At 45.8% G+C, this 13951-nt stretch overlaps 3 protein-coding genes across 3 annotated transcripts in view; 2 read left to right on the top strand and 1 right to left on the bottom strand.

Annotated features, from left to right (window-relative positions):
* The window catches only part of LOC103131875 (spindlin-Z-like), a 9687-nt gene extending 5410 nt beyond the window's left edge, over positions 1-4277 (top strand). Inside the window, exon 7 of the mRNA XM_007543612.2 lies at positions 364-4277. Within this exon, the coding sequence (XP_007543674.1) occupies positions 364-563 (200 nt within the window). The 3' untranslated portion in view covers positions 564-4277. The remainder of the gene's footprint in view (positions 1-363) is intronic.
* Positions 4278-5710: 1433 nt separating this feature from the next.
* On the top strand, positions 5711-9028 carry mak16 (MAK16 homolog (S. cerevisiae)). Its single transcript, XM_007543614.2, has 10 exons — positions 5711-5897; positions 6599-6648; positions 7045-7154; positions 7225-7289; positions 7579-7730; positions 7803-7857; positions 7936-8010; positions 8253-8360; positions 8443-8508; positions 8636-9028. The coding sequence occupies exons 1-10, from the start codon at positions 5883-5885 to the stop codon at positions 8834-8836; spliced, it is 897 nt and encodes a 298-aa protein (XP_007543676.1). The 5' UTR covers positions 5711-5882; the 3' UTR covers positions 8837-9028.
* A 625-nt stretch (positions 9029-9653) lies between these two features.
* On the bottom strand, positions 9654-13835 carry LOC103131877 (ras-related protein Rab-14-like). The gene is made up of 8 exons (XM_007543615.2): positions 13727-13835; positions 13371-13429; positions 13188-13241; positions 12915-13092; positions 12071-12137; positions 11765-11852; positions 11648-11678; positions 9654-11565 (listed from the first exon to the last, which is right to left on the bottom strand). Exons 2-8 carry the CDS (start codon positions 13420-13422, stop codon positions 11388-11390), a joined length of 648 nt encoding a protein of 215 aa, XP_007543677.1. The 5' UTR covers positions 13423-13429; positions 13727-13835; the 3' UTR covers positions 9654-11387.
* Positions 13836-13951: the final 116 nt, after the last annotated feature.

Raw genomic sequence — 13951 nt, forward strand, 5'->3', positions numbered from 1 at the left:
GGTCCAGGTTCAGGTCTGGGTCCTGTCCGGTCCAGGTTCAGGTCTGGGTCTGGTCCGGTCCAGGTTCAGGTCTGGGTCCGGTCCGGTCCAGGTTCAGGTCTGGGTCCTGTCCGGTCCAGGTTCAGGTCTGGGTCTGGTCCGGTCCAGGTTCAGGTCTGGGTCCGGTCCAGGTTCAGGTCTGGGTCCGGTTCAGGTCTGGGTCTGGATCCGGTCCAGGTCTGGGTCTGGATCCGGTCCAGGTTCGGGTCTGGATCCGGTCCAGGTTCAGGTCTGGGTCTGGCCAGGTCCAGGTTCAGGTCTGGGTCCGGTCCAGGTTCAGGTCTGGGTCCGGTCCGGTTTTCACGCTGTGGTTTGTGTCTGCAGACGAGAACGTGGCGGCGGAGCGGGAGCCGGGCGAGGTGGTGGACAGCCTGGTGGGGAAGCAGGTGGAGTACGCCAAGGAGGACGGCGGGAAGCGGTCGGGGATGGTCATCCACCAGGTGGAGGCCAAGCCCTCCGTCTACTTCATCAAGTTCGACGACGACTTCCACATCTACGTCTACGACCTGGTCAAGACGTCCTAAAGCCGGGGCGTCCAGACCGCAGCCGGACTCCGTAGCTCTTTGTTTCTAGAGACGCCTTAACGCGACGGACGCGGCGCCATCAGTCATCGACTCTTCAACTGGACCAAACGGCTGGAACCCGTGTTGGGTTTCCAGATTATCGCGGCACAAGCATCTGTCTTTACTAAGCTTCTCCTTCCTGTGACTCCATCCGGAGGAACGTCTCGTTTCCTGACGGCCCTCTGGCCCTGGCGGGGCGTCTGAGCCCGACGGGCTGGGACAGCGTCGGGAACACGGATCCGGACCGCTCTGCGTCTGGGCAGAGAAAAGACATTCCCTCTGAAATTTGTGCCAAATTGTTGAACTTTTCTAGAGCGTCACTCCACCCGGCTGGTTTCAGGGTTCCTGAAGCGTCACGTGAACATCCGGATTATTCCGCATTTATACTGTAACGGTTTTCCACATGCCCCGCCCCCTGTCTTCTAAATGTGGACAATCATGACCTCATATCGGTATAAACCCAGATAACGGTGAATCTTAGACCCTCTGGCGTTTTCAGGATCTGCTTCTGGACCGAGGAACCTTCCAGATCCAGAGCCGACCCTGGAAGACGACAGAGAAGGTTTTCCCAACAAATCCCTGGACTTCCTACGAGTCCCATCCAGAGATGATCCGGATCAACTGATCCTGGAGTTCCCTGTAGAGTCTGTTGATCCAAATATAATCTGGATCAATGGATCCTGGAGTTTCTGATGGGGTTTGTTGGTCCAGAGATGATCTGGATCAGTGGATCCTGACGGAGTCGGTTGGTCCGGATCAGTGGATCCTGGGGTTCCTGTCGATGACCCGAGTTGCTGCTGTTGTAGTTTACAGTGTTTTTCTTGTACAGTGATCTTATGTTGGACGTCTCGGTTCCTCCGTGTCGGTTTCGTTCCCAGTGGGTCCGGACTCGTGGACAGACTCTGGATCCGTGGATCGAGGCGCTCTGCAGCATCCGGTCGGGTGTTTGAAGGAAGTCCTGCTCTTTTCTCTGATGTAGCCCATCTTCCTCCAACAGAAGCGCTAGCAGCCATGTTGCCTGATCCTCATCTCATGTGCCTGAAGGACGGATCCAGACGTTCCTGCTGGCTGGGTTGGGAAGCGTCGCTCACGGCTCTGGCATTCCGGCTTTCCTCTCTGTTGAAGCTTTTCCTGGTTTCAGGATCTAGATTTCTAATCTGCTGAACGTCCAGTTCGCCCCAAAACCCAAATGGTGTCCAGCGTCGCTTCTTCTTCTCCTCCAGATCTCCTCTGAACTAAAACACGGGTTTTAATTTTGATTCAATGAAAATCTGAAAATACAGGAATTCAAACGTTTTCTTTTTTTTGTTTAAAATTCTAACTTTTTCCCTAAGAATTTTGACTTTTTCTCTGAATTCTCGCTGGAATCACATTATTCAGGTTTTTCCCCAGAATTCTGACTTTAATTTCTACCAGAATTGCCTAAATTGTTTTTGCGCCTTTCAGTCAATCTTGTCTTAAAACTCAAACCCAAATTCTGAGATTATAGTCGGAATCCCAGCTTTTCGTTTCAGTGGTTATAATTTTCCTGACAGAAGCACAGGGACGTTTTGCTCATGTTGAGAAACAAACTGCTGGTTGTAGAGCAGCTTGGAAACCTGGAGCTAATCTGGTGGGATGAGTGGATTAACATCAGGATCTGGGGATTAAAGTGGATCTTTTTAACTAATTGAAGTTGCAGATGATTTTTTTTTTCTAAGACTTGATGTATTGGATCTTTATAAAAACTGATGTTCTGGAGTAAAGGAGCAGCTGAATAATCTCCTCTGTTGGGTTCAGGTCAGATTATTTCAGCTTTTTATTTCCTGGAACTTAAATGTACATTCGGAGTTATTTGTTATTCTTTGGGAGTTTTTTAAGGAACATGTCAGTTTTTTAAAGTTTTTCCTGACGGTTTCCATTCAGGGCGACCGGAATCTCGTTCCCACAGATCAAAACCTTTTCAGGAAGCATTGATGGATAAATCTGGATAAATCGTGTCTTGGCTGAGGGGATCGTTCTGTTTAATTTCAGGAGTTTTTACTCCAGTTTCCAGAACGTCTCAGCTTTCATGATTACATTCAGTTACATTTTGATTCATCACCTTTTTCAGAATCTCTTTCCACATCATATTTTGTGATTTATTTTGTTCCAGAATCATGGAGTCTAGAGCAGGCGATAATTTTTTACTGTTTCTTGAATACTTGATGGTGCAGCGCCACCATGTGGAGAACAGGTCGGTTTTAAACTGATCCAGTCGTTCTGGAGGCACAAATATCAGCTACTGACTGAAACCGCAGAGGCTCTGCTGTGTGAGGCGTTAGTTTTCAGTTTTACGGTCCAGATTCTAGAAATCCAAATACTCGTTTTGTATTTCTAAAACAATCACAGATTTTTACTGTGAACATTTTCTTCCAGATTGTCAAAAATGCACATCAAAATCAAGGCCATAATTTCAAAACTAGAGGTGGGACTCTACTAAAATATTTAATGGTGTTAATTAGAGGGACTGTCATTAATTAATAAAACTACATATTGACAAAATAAACAACATTTTCAATTCAGAAACTTTTTTCTGCTGGATAAACGGACATCTGAGCTCCACAGCAAATATAGTTTTTATTCTGTTCAACCATCAGAACGCTGAGATTAGCGTTAGCCGCTACATGGTTAGCACTGAGATGCTACTTTAGCCTTAAATATCTTCACTCGTATGCTAACTCCTTCTAACACAACAATGGTCTAATCCAGACTAAATCTAATCCCGACAGAAGCGCCTGTGTCCGCCACCACTGCTGCCAGCTTGTGCATCAGTTTTATAGGTGTACTAGAAATGCGCAAATACAAAGGTTCCTCCTGGAATATTTATATGTAAAAAAAAAAAATTGAGTTAAATTTTAATCAAAATCTTTTCTATATACTCAAATTTTATTTTATTTTATTACCCATCTGGATTTTCTAGAGAATTCCTCTAACAGATGCTACATGTTGTAGTTTTAGGCAGATGAAATGTTGATGGGATTTAAGCAGCTCTTGAAACTGTAACTTTCCAGAACATCGGGTCTGGATAAATCTGTTTGGATCCAGAAAACATCAGATTTCCCAGGTGTTCACATTTTCAGCTCCCCCAGATTTATTCGTCGTTTCCGGTTCTAGAGGGTAAATTTAGATTTAAAGCACCGCTCTGCTGCTCCACGAAGGTAAATCAAGATGAATCTCCCCTGATTCCGGTGACTCCAGGGTCGGATTGATGTGATCCTCGTTATTTTCCAGAAAACTCTGGATCTGTTGTGTGATTGGACGTGTGTGCTGTAGCGCCTCCTCTGTTCAGATAGTGTTACTGCATGCTGCTTTTCTCGCTCTGTGGAAACTGATGTGTTGCATGTTTGTAGGTTTCAGTTGTTCGGTTCTCTGTTGTGGCTTTTTGGTGCCTCTTGTTTCCTTTGGTTTGTTTTGTACCTTTAGCCCCCCCTGGTGGGCTGAAGAACTTATGGGTTGTTGGATAAAATAAAAATGAAGAAGAAAACCCATCCCCGACCAGCGGAATAGCAGGTTAGCAGGTGAACTTGTGAAGATGTTGCAGAGGTGATGGTGGCTGTAAAGTTGATGTTTCAGAGTGCCAACTACAGATGCCAGTGTTGTACAGCCGTGTAAAGCTCTAACTATTTACATGAATAAAAACCTGTTTTTCATACATATCTTGTCTCTTATTCTGTGATTCAGTTTAGATTATAATGTGTCAGAACTGGAATTAATGATAAAATTATGTTTGTACAACCAGAGATATGAAGGGAATCTAAAATATTTGGAGTATGTTTGTTGTTTTGTTGCTATTTACTATTTGTTATAGTACAACTGAAGAATAGTAAATGTTTATGAAAATATATCTTCCATATATAAATAAACTGCTATTAATTATGCACATTATTATTTCAGTTGAATTGCACTTAAAACATTGATCACAGTTTGTGTTGGATCATTCTGCAAAGTGGTAGAAAGCAAATAAAAACTCAGATTTTATTCTGAAATGTTCGTAGTATTTTCTATAGTTGCTAAATTGTTATTTATTGCTGAATTGGGCTTTTAATCTCATTTAAGAACTGTAGGAACAACATGCTGTTCGTTAAAATTCTGACCAACAGGGGTCGCCTCAGACACCGTTTTACTCCCATAATGCATTTCTCCTGATCTGTTCACTCTCTCCACTTTAAGGCCTTCGCATCTGGAGCTGCTGGTTTTATTTATATCTTTATTTATCAGGTTTATTTGTTCCAAAACTTCGTGTGGATTAATCTGGCGGAGAAAGAGAAGAAGATCGAGTTTAATGAAACCGTGAGTCAGAAAGTCAGAGCGGAGGTTGAAGATGGCTGGCCGCCATATTGGGATCTGATCCTTTCGGTTCATGAAAATGATGATTGGTTGATTCACAGAGGATCTGTGAGGAGGTGTGGCCTAATCCTTGTTACGCATCACGCCTTCAGACCGTCTGATCCTGAACCGAAGTCCGAACAAAGTTTAAGTTTGGTTTTAGAAATGAAATCCTGGAAATCTTGTTTTCCTGTGAGCTAAATGATGTTTCCAGCTGAACTAAAAAAACTCAAAATAGTTTCTGTACTAAAATCCAACAAATGTAAAGCAGAACAAGAGGAACTATAAGAAAAATTATTTCACCTATTTATAGAAGTTAATATTACACAGTCTGATTTTCCAGTGAAATAAAAAGATTATGAATATAAAGGAGCCCAAAGTACACAGATTTAAAAATAATTCAGAATGATTGAAAATACTTCTTTATTGTATCTCAATATTATTTATTGTGTATATCTATTTCTTTTGTGTTATATGTGTTTCTTATCTGATTTATTTCAAAATAGCACAATTTTAAATTGAAAAATAGTTTAACTCCAAATTAAATAGACTTTAAAAAAAAATGAAAATGAAAAACATACTTCACCTTAGAAGAATATCAGTTTTAAAAACAATTTCTAAAAAATGTTTAAAAATCTTTAACATTTTTTTCTTGCTTGGACTAAAGTCTCTGTTTATGTTCAGTACACTAAATACATAAAAACATTATAAATATCGTTGATTACCGATAATCAGTAGTTTAGCAAGTATCGCGAGATTTCTTCAAGCTGTCTCTGTGACGCTGCGCGAGATTTCCAGCTAAACAAAGATGGTGTCTTCCTGATGGTCCATGTGGCTCCACGGATCTGAAACCCTCCCGAACATTAATTTATCTTACTAAACTTCATCGGAACCGGTTACTGGATCAGCGAGGATCTCTGAGAGGAAGTCAGGATGCAGCACGACGACGTGAGTTTGATAACTTCCTCTGAAGCTGAACACAGGCTCGGTTTAGCTCCTAAGCTAACGTTAGCCACCGGTAAACCTTTAAAAACCGATTAATAATCAATCAGCTGATGGACCACTATTCTGTTATCAATAGTTCTGTCAGTTTACTAGATCCCGTGTGGATATTAAGGGTCCTACATTAGCTACATTTAATTTATGCGGAACATTTCTTTCTCCCGTTAGATGCTAACAGACCTAATTGGAAAAGTCTAAAAATTAAGTTTAACCGGATTTAGTGGAAATAAAATGAAAAGTCAGAACAGAGGTGGAGGTTCGATTGTTCGGGGTTGGTATGAAGATAATTTCGGGGGGAATAAAGTTTCAGATTTTTGTCACGTGGGTCCAGTAAACAACCTTAAAACTCCCCCGTCCTGTCCAGAACCCCTGATCCGGTCCTCGGTTTCCTTCCGGTGATCCAGACTTTCCCGGAAGCTTTGAGATGTTCTCCTGCTCTACCACACCTGAATCAAATGGCTGAATGACCTCATGTCGTCAAGTTCTGCGACGGCCCGGTTGGTTCCGATGGTTTGGATCTGGAGACAAGAAAGTCTGGATCACAGGAAGGGAAGAAAACTGGATCAGGAGTTAAAGATGCTGATCTCTAAAATCAGATGTTCTGATCGTTTCGGATGTGTGTAACCTTTGAACTCTGCCCTCTGCAGGTCATCTGGGACATCATTGGAAACAGGCAGTTCTGCTCCTTTAAAGTCAAGTAAGTTCTGAGGCGTCCTCCTACAGTCCGGTTCCGACCCGACCAGTTGGAGTTCTCCTGACTGGACCCGGTCCAGAGAAATTGTACCAGACAGCTCAGGAGGTTCTCTGATTGGTTCTTCTCTGTGGAGCAGGAAACACAGAAACCAGATGGTTTTATAGAAGAACCTCTGATTGGTTTGAGTTACATAAAATAAATATTAGATGGAGGAAATCGAGGTGAATCAGTTCCTCAGGTTTTGATTCATTTCCTGATGAAAAATCAAAACTTTCTGAGAATTAAAGGCGTTTTGGTTTCCTTTCTGTCTGGATCACAAGATCTCCAGGGTTTCTACCGGTTTATTTCCTCCCATCCGTCAGAACCCTGACGTCTCTCTCTGTTCTTCTCCCGGATCAGAACCAAGGGCGGGAACTTCTGCCGGAACGAGTTCAACCTGACGGGGTTGTGCAGCCGCGCGGCGTGTCCGCTGGCCAACAGTCAGTACGCCACCATCAGGGAGGAGAAAGGTCAGCATCACCTCCCACCGGACCGGGTTCCCGACCCGACCCGGAGTAACGGCTCCGTGTTCTGTTGCAGGTCAGTGTTTCCTCTACATGAAGGTGATCGAGAGAGCGGCGTTCCCGGCCCGGATGTGGGAGAAGGTCAGACCATCATCATCCTCCTCATGATGAAGAAGCTGAGCTTCATTGTGTCGCTTTTTTTGACCTCTGACCCGATAAAACCGAATCATTGCCATGAGGAGCAGCTTATTATGGGATGTTCCTCACAGCGCGTATGGAAAGCTGTCGGCTGATTTTATGATAAAACTAACAGTTTGAGAAAACTGTTGACTGGATCAGAACCGCTGTTCTGTTGGGCCTTTAGCTTTAGGAAGACCCATGCAGGATCCAGCCTGGTGTTCTGGTTCTGACCCGGTTCTGATGCCTGCAGGTGAAGCTGAGCAGGAACTATGAGAAGGCTCTGGAGCAGATCGATGAGAACCTGATCTACTGGCCGCGCTTCATCCGACACAAATGCAAGCAGCGGTTCACCAAGATCACCCAGTACCTGATCCGGATGCGCAAGCTGGTTCTGAAGAGACAGTGAGTTCTGAGGTGCACGGGAACCCGACCAGAACCGGGCCGTGCTTCATGTCTGGTGTTTCTCTCTTCCAGGAGGAAGCTGGTTCCGCTCAGCAGGAAGGTGGAGAGCAGAGAGAAGAGGAAGGAGGTAAGATGGAGGCGGACAAACCCGACCAGAACCGAGCCGGTGAGGGGGTTCTGACCGTGTTCTGGGTTCTGTTTGCAGGAAAAGGCTCTGATCGCCGCTCAGCTGGACAACGCCATCGAGAAGGAGCTGCTGGAGCGACTGAAGCAGGGAACGGTACGAGGAGCTGAGCGCCACCGAGGGTTCTGGTCCGACCCGGGCAGGGTTCTGGTCCGACCAGGACGGGGTTCTGGTCCAGGTTCTGGTCCGACCAGGACGGGGTTCTGGTCCAGGTTCTGGTCCGACCAGGACGGGGTTCTGGTCCGACCCGGGCAGGGTTCTGGTCCGACCAGGGCAGGGTTCTGGTCCAGGTTCTGGTCCGGTCAGCATTCTGGACTCACTTCCTCTCTGTGTTTCAGTACGGAGACATCTACAACTTCCCGGTCTACGCCTTCGACCGGGCGCTGGAGCAGCAGGAAGCCGAGAGCGAGTCGGACTCCGAGGTGGAGGAAGAGGAGGATGACGAGGTGATGAAGGAGGAGCCTCTAACGAGGGGGCGGGGCCAGTGTAGGTGTTTTATTCTGAAAGATTTCCTGTTCCTGTCTGCAGGACGTCGGGCAGAGTGAGTTTGTAGCAGAAGACGAAGTGGACGAGAGCGACCTGAGCGACTTCGAGGTGAGTCAGGCAGGAAGTAGACCCTGGAACTCCAGGAAGTAGATCCTGGATCTCCAGGAAGTAGACAGGAAGTAGATCTTCAGGAAGTAGAGCTGGACGGTGGTTCTGACTGGTCTTTGTCTCCCAGGACATGAACAAGCTGAAGACGAGCAGCGATGAGGAGGAGCAGCAGGACTCCAGTGAGGAAGAGGAGGAGATGGAGGAGGAGACGAAGGCCTCGCGGTCTAAAGGGAAATCTCCGGCCAACGGATCGGCGCCGAGGAGGAAGCGAGCGTTCGTGGAGATCGAGTACGAGACAGAACCCGCCTCCAAGACCAGAACCACGTAGAGACGCTCCGATGGCGTCGGACCAGGACCGCTAACCCCCCACCATGTTGCCATGACAACAACAAAGCTGCTGACGGCGGAGTCCATTGAGCCTGAATGGCACTTGAGTCCAGTTGGACCGGATCGGGACAGACCAGAGACATTAAAACCCTCAAACCTGAAAAATAAAAAATAAATTTTTTTTTTTTAAAAATAAATTTTCTGATTTGAATTTATTTGCTTCAATTTAGAAAATGTTCTGGATTTAAAAAATGATAAAATCCAACGCAGCAAAATGATGGAATAAATCCAGATTTCACATCTTAAAGCTGATCAGATTTAATCCCTGACTTCCTGTTTCTGGATCAAACATGGCGGCTTCTGCCACTGGAGGACTTCCTGCTCTGCAGTCGATGCTTGTGTCATAATTTGCAGTCACTTAATTTATGAATGCCGTGGAACCTTTTTTATCATTAAATAAAAACAAAGCTTTGACATTAAAGTAAAACAAAAAAATCATTTCATTTCTAGCCTCTATTTATTCAGTAAATGTTTTTACATAAGATCAATGAAAATACTATCAATGATTACAAGAAAAAAATACTTTATACTGACTGTACTGTGAATGAACTGACGTTTATTAGTGTAGCTAGCTTTTAGTTAGCGGGTCCCACCACTGCCTGCTCTACACAAGCTGAACACTAGATGGCAGCATTTGGCACATTTATCTTTAAATTCTCATTTCTACATGATCTGATCAGAACCGAATGTCTAAACTAGACATGTTGCCCTCTATCGGCAGAAGAGAGAAGTGCAGACAAACCACAGCGGTCCTGTTGTAACGTACAGTATTTATACTTTATTTACAAATAACTGAGTCCCCCGGTTTAATGACAGCTGAAGAAGAATCAGAACAATTTCATATAAATAAAGGAATCATGAGAAGCTCGATGGAGGCGCTAGCAGACAGAAAATCAAAAACAGAGAAGAAATGTGCAGCTCATGATGCAGCCAGAGCGCAGCGGTCGATGTGCGCCCCCTGCTGGCGGGACGAGGTTAGTGTAGTCATGTCATGCTTCTGTTTTCCTTTGGTGAGCGAAGCTTTAAGGCGGCAGAACCAACAGAACTTTTCCAGAAACCTTCCGACTCTTTGGTCCCGACAAACTTCACAAACTAAAGTGCTGAGAAGGAAGAAGGAAGTTCATGATGAGGAGGAGGAGGAGGATGAAGATGATCTGATTGTTCTGCTGATGGACTGAGGAAGAGGAGGAGGAGGAAGCTGCGTTATAAAAACATGGAGCCGAGCGTCCACCAATCAGCAGAGAGTTCCCCGGATACGCACAGCTGGACCTGAGAGGCACCAGAACCAGCTCAGAACCGGATCAGAACCGGATCAGCTGGATCAGAACCGGGTCAAAACGGAGTGATGGATCAGAACTGAACGGGTTAACTGGGTCCGATTTTAATCTGAAATCAGTCAGAAAAGCCGCACCAGGTCAAAGGTCAGATTCCCATCTGGAAGTGAGACGCACTTTTAAGATTCATCTGGTTTTTATTTCTAGAATTTTGCAGTAATTTTATCGGCTCAGATAAAGTCCGGTTAGCCGCAGAACTAGCCAGGCCGTAAACATCGGCCCATCTGGGAGAACCAGAACCGGGTCTAAGCCACCCAATCAGTGAACAGGAAGAGTTCTCCGTTAAGCTGGTCCCACTCCAGCCACCGGGGGGCGCCGCCAGGAATGATTTGGCTAAAAACATTTAATAAAAGATCCGGTTCTGGTTCTTCCTGATCCGATGTTATCTGGGCTCACGGCAGAACCGGGCCTGTTAGTTGGTTCTGGAAGAGTCCGATTAAAACCAGCTTTTATAAAATATTATTTTATTTATTAATACTTTAATAATTATTATTCTCTGTTCTGTGCTGCAGCAGAACCAGCGACCCAGTATCTGGGTTTATCGACTAGATGTTGGACTTTCAGAACCAGGACGATTAGTTTTTATTTTTAAATTGGAGAAACATCTGGAGTCGCCAAACCCGGGCCGAGACCTGAACCAAAAGAAACCAGGAACCGGTCGGGAAATCCAGAATTTGTGGTTCTAAAGGTCATGAACTGGATTCTGGATCGACCTGGATGGAAATCCACACGGTTCTGATTGTTGGGTTCTGGACGGCCTGGTTTGGGACCCGGTTCTGTTTTCCCGGTGGGTCCCCGGAGTCTGACAGACTCAACCTGATGTTTGTGGACTTATCCAACCCGGACAGGACCGGATGTGGACCGGTACCGGTCCTGACCGGGTATTAGGATTTTAAGAGGAGAACCTTCTGGGTTCAGCTGGGAGTCCTTAGTGACCCAGCTGTGGTTCTGATCGGATCCTGGTCTTTTGTTCTGAGCGGGGTTCGGGTTCTGACCGGCTCCGGACTCGGAGCTGGACTGGTTCTGGTACCAGAGGAGGATCAGAGACATGATTTAGTGAAGCTGATTGGATCAGTGATTTGGGTTCTGATGGAACCGGTTGTGGCTCTGCGTGGTGGTGCCGGTCGGGTCGGGTCCGGTACCGGTCCGGTTCTGAGGCTAGCAGCTGCAGCCCTCCTTGGCCGGCTGGCTGTCGGCGTTGAGCCGGCCGCCCTGCGGCGCCGACGGCTTGTGCTGGACGCCGGACTCGGCCGCGTTCAGGTCCAAACTGCCGTCCTGGATGTTCTGGTAGATCTTCTTGGCCGCCTCCAGGAACGCCTCCTCCACATTCTCTCCTCTGGGGAACAGAACCAGAACCAGAACCAGGAGTGAAGCAGCATTTCTCACACTAACAGAACCTGAGGCGGTCCGACTCTTACGTCTTGGCGCTGGCTTCCAGGAACAGCAGACCTGAACCAACAGGAAGCAGAGAGATCGGATCAGAACCACTTCCTGTCTGACAGATAAGCCCCACCCCCTTGGCTCCGCCCCCTCACCGTTCTCCTCGGCAAACTGCTTGGCCTCTTCGTACGTCACGTCCCTCTGAGCCTCCAGGTCCGCCTTGTTCCCGATCAGGATGATCACCTGGAAACGGAGAAACTAATCAGAACCAAACAGCACCGCCTGGTGGAGAGCAGCGGGATTACAGCGCTGATTGGCGGACAACCGCTGAGTTACAGCGCCGCCTGGTGGCTAAAAGCTGCGTTACAGCAAAAGCATCATTCTGGTTCTGTCAGAACCCAGAGGTGTCATTTCCATCCCTGGTTCTGGTCGGATCCAGGTCAGAGGTCAGAAGGCCTCACCGTGTTCGGGTTGGTCAGGTTCCGGGCGTCCGTCAGCCAGCTGCTCAGGTGGTTGTAGGTACTTCTCCTGAAAAACAGCAGCAGAAGAAGAAGAAGTTATTCAGCCTTCACTAGAAACAAAAAAATCATCTGCAGCAACAAATTAATGTGAAATATTTAGTTTCTGAATTTAAATTACACAGAAAAAATTCTATAAAAAATACTAACAATAATAAATAAAATTCTAAATGATAAAAAAAAAACATTTAAAAAGATTAACATTAAAAAATATAGGTTTTTAAAAATCTAAAATTGATAAATATAATTAAACTAAAACTGTTAAGAAAATCTATAAAATCGAATTAAAACAGGAAAAATTACATATTGACATATTGCATAAGGCATCAGATCCGTAGTAAAAGCAAAATTATGAAAATAAACAAAACTGATATCAACTGGAAAAATAACAACTACAGGAAAACTAACAAAAAACATTTAAATAAAATAAAAAGATAAGTTATGAAACACAAATAAAGATAAACTAAAATTCATAAATTTAAAAAAGCTTAACATTTTATTTAAGTAGAATGTAATAATAATGAAAAAAGCAATAAGAGGAGATTTAAATTGAATAAATATAATACAACTTATGTTTATTTATAACATTTTATTTACAGAAATGAACTAAAATCATCTGGACAGAAATTCAGAAAATTATTTACAGCAAATTTGCTTCAAATTTTAACATCTTTGCCAAGAAAAGATAGAAATTGTTGCTCAGTAATGACTGAGATTATTAACCATGATAAAGAAGAACTGCAGGTGTGTAAGAATCATAATAATTAAAGTATGAGTTGATAACCACCTGGTGATGTCATAGACCATGAGGGCCCCCGCCGCCCCCCGGTAGTAGGACCTGGTGACGGCCCTGAAGCGCTCCTGACCCGCCGTGTCCCAGATCTGCAGCTTCACCTTCTGACCGTGGACCTCCATGATCCTCGTCCCAAACTCCACGCCGATGGTGTGAGGACAGTCGGCCATGACTGAACACACACACACACACACACACACACACAGAGGGTTCTGATCGGGTCCAATCAGAACCGGGTCACAGCTCGATAAGGAGACGATCACTCACATTTCTTCTCTGTGAACTGATGAAGCAAACATGACTTCCCGACGCCCATATCTCCTGGAACACACAAACGCATCAGGACACAGGTTAAAGGTGAGCTGAATGCAGCACAGCGGTGGAGGTGTGGTGGTGTGGGCTTGTTCCAGTCAGAGGACATGGAGTGGACCCGGTTCGGTTCGGACTCACCGATGATGATGTACTTGAAGATGTAGGAGTAGTTGTAGGGAGCGGCTGTCATGGTGACTGTGGACGAGACAAACAGGGACACAGTGAGACCCAGACCGGTTCCGATGGTCCGAACCGGGCCCGCGCAGCCTAACAGAACCCTAACTGGAACCGGAGGCAGTCAGGCTGGACCCAGAATCCGGTTCCGAGGCGGTCCATCGTGCTTAGCAGAAGTCTCAAAGCCGATCAGCTGACTTCCCTCTCTGAGCTAACCGGCTAACAGCTAACAGCAGGAGGCCACTTTTTTCCCAAACTACAGCGGGAATGACCCAGCTACAGCCCGGCAGCTCGTCCGGAACCAGAACCTGTAGCTTTACCTTCAGTGCGGCGGTCTGGTCCTCCTGGAAACTGGTTGAACTGCTGGTTAGCTGCTGGTTGAAGCTGTTAACCGCTGATCCGTCAGGAAACCTGCTTCACTTCCGCTTCTTCTTCTTCTGGCTTCACCGCAGATTCCATCCTAACAGTTATACTACCGCCACCTGCTGGGGGTGTTTAGCTTCTACAATGGGGAAAAAAGTGAAAGACGCGGAGCGAACCTGGAA

Source organism: Poecilia formosa, unplaced genomic scaffold, assembly GCF_000485575.1.
Source record: "Poecilia formosa unplaced genomic scaffold, Poecilia_formosa-5.1.2 Scaffold865, whole genome shotgun sequence".
NCBI lineage: Eukaryota > Metazoa > Chordata > Actinopteri > Cyprinodontiformes > Poeciliidae > Poecilia > Poecilia formosa.